At 32.3% G+C, this 6,990-nt stretch overlaps 1 protein-coding gene across 1 annotated transcript; it reads left to right on the top strand.

Moving 5' to 3' along the window:
- The first annotated feature begins 1,075 nt into the window (after nucleotides 1-1,075).
- On the top strand, nucleotides 1,076-5,491 carry LOC131611004 (glucomannan 4-beta-mannosyltransferase 9-like). The gene is made up of 8 exons (XM_058883119.1): nucleotides 1,076-1,975; nucleotides 2,076-2,174; nucleotides 2,440-2,692; nucleotides 3,629-3,739; nucleotides 3,906-4,156; nucleotides 4,239-4,438; nucleotides 4,565-4,759; nucleotides 4,912-5,491. Exons 1-8 carry the CDS (start codon nucleotides 1,646-1,648, stop codon nucleotides 5,072-5,074), a joined length of 1,602 nt encoding a protein of 533 aa, XP_058739102.1. The 5' UTR covers nucleotides 1,076-1,645; the 3' UTR covers nucleotides 5,075-5,491.
- The last annotated feature ends 1,499 nt before the right edge of the window (nucleotides 5,492-6,990 follow it).

The following is a 6,990-nucleotide window of genomic DNA, read 5'->3' as shown; positions in this document are numbered from 1 at the left end:
TATTTTCGGAAGTTCATTTCCGAATTCTCCAAGGGGGTGCGTTCGGAGATGAACTTCCGAAACACCACATTTTATGAAAAGTAACTTTATTTCGGAGATGCATCTCCGAAATCAATATTTTATATTAAAAAAAACACGTTTTCGGAGATACATTTTCGAAAACACCTTTTTTAAGAAAAAAAGTACAGTTTCGGAAATGAACTTCCGAAACAAGGGGTAGTGTGGTAAATTCACCAGGGGTGGACAAGAAGGTTAGGAGGTGGGTGAAGAAATTTTCTTCGAAGGAATAGAGTTTGGTTTATTGAGTAGTAATTGTTCCATCATTCCAACATTTATAATCTTTCCAACACTAAGAATGACTGTAAGGAAAAATGAAAAAGATCTCATATTTAAGAGGGAGTCCCTAAATAGAAATTGACAGAAAATATTAAAAAAAAAAAAAGTCTTTAACTAGAAGTGTCATACACATTGCGTAGTACATTGTGTTTGACATTTTTTTCATTTGAGAACAAAATTTCACTTGTTATGAAGGAAATACCATTCACCTCAATCCAACAATGCGAAACAAAATAACCACACCAAAATAAATAAATAAATAAAACAAGGCATTGCAAAGGCACAGGAAAAATATTTGCATGAACACAAACATAACAAGTGGTTTTACAAATTAAACAACCAATCACAAATTTTTATTAATTAAAAAACAAAAACATTTTATTTCTCTCTCCTACTCAATCACAACCACCCCATGAATCTAATTAAAAAAAAAAGTTAAATTTTAAATAAATTTAAAATTTTCTCATTTCTCATTGGTTGTTCCTAACACTAGTGATTTATATTCGTATCCATGCAAGTTTTTCTTGAAAGACAGATACACGCCAAGATAAATAGTGTTTGCTTTGTAAATATGAATAAATAACTTTTTGGTCTTAATTTTTCTATATTTAAAAAGAAAATGTGTTTTTATTATTACAAATATTTAATATGCTGGATGGTGTATTGCTGTTCCCCATTTTCTTAATAAGCCGCACACATGTGGTTGAGCCTTCATCTTACTACTATAAAACCCATTCAAGAGAGAGAGAACAATGCAATATTTCAATGTACTATACTCTCCACAACTCCTAAATACCAAACATTCTCTTCTCTCCCATTTCCCTTCTTTTTCCATTTCCTCTCATTAACATTTCCTTTATTTCTCTTCTTCTGCTTTTTCTAAATGTCTTCATCTTCTGCTTCTCTTTTCATTTCTTTACATAACCAACACAACATTATTTAACTTTTCACACAAGTCTTGTTTTTGTCACAAACCTTCTATATATTTCCATTTCAGAACAAACATACTTAGCCTTATGAAAAGCTAACAAAAACTGTTTGTTGTTTTTGAGATCTATGGTTTTTGTTCTCTCTCTCTAGAGTAGTAACTCACATTGTCTTTGCGTGGACCAGAAGCAAAACAAAACAAAAACAAAAACATTCATGTTTCTTTACCAAAGTTGATTCCTTTAAACCCTTTTGGATCTATCTAGTAGTGTTTGTTTGTTGTCATATACTAGTACTACTACTATTGTTCATATCTTTGTCTTGTTGAGTTCTTGTCATTCTTCTCTTTTGTTTTCTTGTGATCAAAACTACTACTATTCAAATGGATAGTTTTTCTTCTGCTACTACTATACCTTTTGCTTTTCATGGAGCTAAAGATGACATCACCATGCAAATTTCTTTGATTTGGACTCAAATCAAAGCACCATTGATAGTTCCATTGCTAAGAATATCAGTGTTTTTGTGTTTGATAATGTCAGTGATGATGGTTATTGAGAGAGTTTATATGGGTATTATCATTACTCTTGTGAAACTATTTGGAAGAAAACCTGAAAAACGTTACAAATGGGAACCTATTAAGGATGATATTGAGTTGGGAAACTCTTGTTATCCAATGGTTCTTGTTCAAATCCCCATGTACAATGAAAGAGAGGTAGAACTTTATTACTTTAATGTAATTTAACTTTGTTAAACATGGTAATTAAGCACTTTTAAAGGTTGATATTATTGATAATTTTTCTATTAATGTATAGGTTTATCAATTGTCAATTGGTGCTGCATGTGGTCTTTCTTGGCCTTCTGATAGGATCATTATACAAGTTCTTGATGACTCCACTGACCCAATAATCAAGGTAATATAGTCCTCTTAGATAGTCCGTCTCAAGTTTTTTGAGTTTCTGTATAAATTAGTCGCAGTATAATCATGACCATAAATAGAAACTCTATTTTTAACTGTAACAATGAGATTCTATTTAATCACAGTTTAACTGTGACAAATTTTAAGTCATGAGCGATAATCTGTCTATTTTGTACACTATCAAAGATGGCTCTGATGAATTATAATTAATTATATGGTAATTGATTTTGATATTTGTGGTGACAAAAAAAATGATGTAGGAGTTGGTGCAAGTAGAATGCCAAAGATGGGCAAACAAAGGTGTGAACATAAAGTATGAAGTTAGAGACAATAGAAATGGATACAAAGCAGGTGCACTGAAAGAAGGAATGAAACATAGCTATGTGAAACAATGTGACTTTGTTGCAATATTTGATGCTGATTTTCAACCAGAGTCTAATTTCTTGTGGCGCACAGTCCCATTTTTGGTGCATAATCCTGAACTTGCCCTTATTCAAGCTCGTTGGAAATTCGGTACTAACTTTCTTTCTTTTCATATTATGTTTCAACAACAACAACAACAAAAAAACATTAAATTAAGGTTTTGTGTTCTCTTAATTGCGGCTTCATTTGACATAATCTTAGTATGATGTCTTAATTAGATAGTGATTTTTTAAAACATAGTATTATAAAAACTGTCGGTGGGTTAATATGGGGTCCACTTTGTGGTTGAACTACTACTCTGCAAAAAGTTGCAAACAATAAACAACATCACAAAATGTATGTATGGTAGTAGCTTTCGTGGTTGCCTTGTATTGAAGCCACATACTATATGGTTAATTTTGTATGAATAAAAAAACATAGCAATTAAAGTTTTTCTGTTTTGAGGACAGGTTGTAAATGAAAAGCTGTGAAGGAACTGAACTCATTGGTGTGCCTAACTATGAGGGCATGATGATAAAATAATAATAATGGTTTTCACGTACTATAATGATTCATTTATAGCATAATGTTTTTGGCTCTGTAATTGTGTGGCCGAAAAGTTAGATCAAAACTTTATCACTAACATGGAAACAGAAAATTATTTTCTACAATGAAATAATATCTGGGTTATAATGGTAAAGAAATTGAAGAATTTGTGTGGGTCCAACCATTATTGTTGTTGATTTCTTAGGGGAAATACTTAAAACATGCATGTAGAGTATACTATTTGAAAGGGTAATTATGTCTTTGTATTACACAACAACAACAACAACACAGTTGTTGATATTATTATGGTTGTTGTTGATGTCATCATTGTTGTTATAGTGCTTCTTCACCCTTTACTACTCTTCTGCTAACACCGACATTTGCACATGTAAATTTAATGCTTGTCTCATTTCACTCTAATAACCAATCTAGTTACATTAATAAATTTCAATCCACCAAGATTATTAACTATATGAAAAAAAAATTATTTTGTTATTTCAGTGAATGCAGATGAATGTTTAATGACCAGAATGCAAGAGATGTCACTAGATTACCATTTTACAGTTGAACAAGAAGTGGGCTCTTCCACTTATGCCTTTTTTGGCTTCAATGGTAAATAATATTATATGATGTCAAATATTTTCTTCTGATGAAAGATATGTCTGGTGTATGATATCTGTCTGATATCTGATATTGACGTGTCAGTGTCGTATTTGTGTATGTCTCAGGGCTTTATAGAAACTACCTCATTTTTTAATATTGTTGTGAATCAAAATAGGGACTGCGGGAGTATGGAGAATTTCAGCTATGAATGAGGCTGGTGGATGGAAAGATAGAACCACAGTTGAGGATATGGACTTGGCTGTTCGAGCTAGTCTCAAAGGATGGAAATTCTTATATTTATCAAATCTGCAGGTGAAAAATGAATTGCCTAGTACTTTCAAAGCCTACCGATACCAGCAGCATCGTTGGTCGTGTGGACCAGCAAATCTTTTCAGAAAAATGGTCATGGAGATTATCAAAAATAAGGTAAAGTTATTTATTATGGCAGCTTCCTAGAATTGTTTTCAATCTATAGATCATAACTGTAATGTAATGCTCCTTATTGCAGAAAGTGACATTGTGGAAGAAGATACATGTAATTTACAACTTCTTCTTTGTTAGAAAAGTTGTAGCACACATCAATACGTTTATGTTTTATTGCATTATACTACCTGCAACAGTTTTAGTACCTGAAATTGTGGTTCCGAAATGGGGTGCTGTTTATATCCCTTCAATTATTACTCTTCTCAATGCTGTTGGAACTCCAAGGTGTTTATTTCTTCAAAACTTTTCCTCTAGACACTAGTTTAGCTGAAGTGGAGTGTAAATACAAGGAAACTTGTTTTGCAAGCAACCTCTTTATTGACTTGAATTTGGTTTGTTTGTATTTGTTAGGTCACTCCATTTACTTGTATTTTGGATTCTATTTGAGAATGTCATGTCTCTACATCGAACGAAAGCAACTATTGTTGGTCTATTAGAGACTAGTCGAGTGAATGAATGGATTGTCACTGAGAAGCTCGGAGACGCTCTCAAGGTTAAAGCTGGAACAAAAGCACTCAAGAAGCCTCGGTTCAGGATTGAAGACAGGTATAAATCGGGTATTATACCCTTAGTTATTGCTGTTCATGATGTTGCAAAAACATCAAGCATCAAAAACTTTGATGACATTTTTTTATAAACACTTACATGAACTTTGTGCGTATATACATTTGACATCTATGTTCTTAAATTTCAAATAGGATTCACTTGTTAGAACTCGGTGTTGGAATGTACCTCTTCTTTATCGGCTGCTACGATGTTATGTTCGGGAAAAACCACTTCTTCATCTTTCTCTTTATCCAAGCATTCGCCTTCTTCATCATGGCGTTTGGATATGTTGGAACCTTCATTCCCAACTCATAGAAGAACTTGACATTTCTTCACTCAACAATTTCATCACTCAATCGCGTTGTAATATATTGTGCTTTCAGCATTGTTAGTTTAAAGAAAAAGGTTGTTATTCTTTGAGGTTTTGCATAAGGGTGAGTGACTCTTGAAGAGTTTAGTTTTCTTGTGAATATTCAACAAAAACATAAAGAAATTATATTAAGTCCTTCTCATGGAAGGTAAGTCCTCAGAATAAGAACAATGCAGCAATTTACTGACATCAATCCTCATGGAAGCAATAAGGTTTTATTGGATGGATTGTTTATAAGATTTTGTAGTTCATTGTCATTTCATTATTTTTTTTCAAAGTTGTATTTGTTGGAAGAAATAAGCAGCTTCTAGAAATGGTTAAAATACATTGAGTTCCATTTTGCATAACATTTTTCAATGTCTCCTCTATGTTTTGTTAGTAATACAGAGATGGACTGAATAATAATAAAACAGGTCTAATCAATGGCAAATATGATCAGTTGCACCATTGTTAATTATCCATTGTTTTGTAAAAAGATGTCCCTTGGAAATGTTAATAGAAACAAAGTCAGTACCATAGGAGGAAGCATAAAACATTGAGTTGATCATAGGATACACCTTAATCGGATCATGCAAGTAGAGCTACTAATTTTTTATACATATCTAAATTTATGCCTACTTTGTTTATCTTGATTGAATCATTTTTAGTAACTTCCTCATGATCTTCATCAAATGAGTCAATGGAAAATCGTGTTTAAAATAACATGTGTCAACTATGTAACCTAGTTTTCCACTGAAGGAGCAAGTTTTGTTGTTTGAGAAACATTTACCTTAAGAACTTGGTCTGCCACAACCTTTTGATTGTTTCTGCTGAGAACAATTCTGATCAAGGCCGGTCCTGTGCAAGTGCAAAAAGTACTACAGCACATGGTCCCAAATTCTAGGAGGCCCCAAATTGTAAAAGGATCAATTTTTTTTCATAAATATTAATCAAAATAAATAAAATTTATACTAAAAACTCAATAAATCAAAAAATGTTATGATAAAAATTCAATATATACAAAATTTGGGATAGATCGAAACCCAAAATAATTATAAATAAATTTATTATTGATTAATACATAATTGTATTTTTTTTATGTGTCATTTTAATTAATATAATTGCATCTATTTTTTAAATTTGAGCTTATTTTTAAAATTAGAACGGGGCCTCTGTGTTTATTGGGCCGGCCCTGATTCTGATAGAAATAGTTTGTAGTATTTGTGAATAAAAATTTTGAAGAATCATTAGTCAAAGGACATGATAATTGTCTCTCCTACTGCAACGCTAGAGAAAAAAACCTTTGTGATTTATGGAAGTGATTCCATTATCAAGAGTTGTGTCTTTATATTATTGAAATTCTCATTCAATCCTTTTGAGAAACAAATCACATGTTCAAACCTCTATTTCTTTTTGTTGTTGAATTAACATCACAAGTACAATTGGGCAAGGCACAGATAATTTCAAAATCATCCCACAAGGTTTTCAATTCATTGAAAATGCATTGAATCAATGGACACAGTAGAAAATGTATTGAACAACTTGATGGAATCAGGATGAATCTAAAATATACCTCTAATGGTTACCTTATCCTCGCATGTTTGATACTTAGATACATAACTGTTATCATCCAGAAGTTTCAAGAGTTGTTGCATTTTTGTTCTATCCCCCCCCCCCCCCCCAATGCCTTGTTATTATAGGCTCGAATGGAATCAGAATGGACACAGTAGAAAATGTATTGAACAACTTGATGAAATCAGGATGAATCCAAAATATACCTCTAATGGTTACCTCATCCTCGCATGTTTGGTACTTAGATACATAACTGTTATCATCCAGAAGTTTCAAGAGTTGTTGCATTTTTGTTCTATCCCCCCCACCC

Source organism: Vicia villosa, linkage group LG6 (assembly GCF_029867415.1).
Source record: "Vicia villosa cultivar HV-30 ecotype Madison, WI linkage group LG6, Vvil1.0, whole genome shotgun sequence".
Lineage (NCBI taxonomy): Eukaryota > Viridiplantae > Streptophyta > Magnoliopsida > Fabales > Fabaceae > Vicia > Vicia villosa.
This window is presented reverse-complemented; position numbering and strand designations above follow the sequence as displayed.

Coding starts and splice junctions, on each gene's coding strand:
- LOC131611004 (XM_058883119.1), top strand. CDS start 1,646: ATGGATAGTTTTTCTTCTGCTACTACTATACCTTTTGCTTTTCATGGA. Junction 2,175..2,439: donor CCACTGACCCAATAATCAAG/GTAATATAGTCC, acceptor AAAATGATGTAG/GAGTTGGTGCAAGTAGAATG. Junction 4,157..4,238: donor TGGAGATTATCAAAAATAAG/GTAAAGTTATTT, acceptor TCCTTATTGCAG/AAAGTGACATTGTGGAAGAA.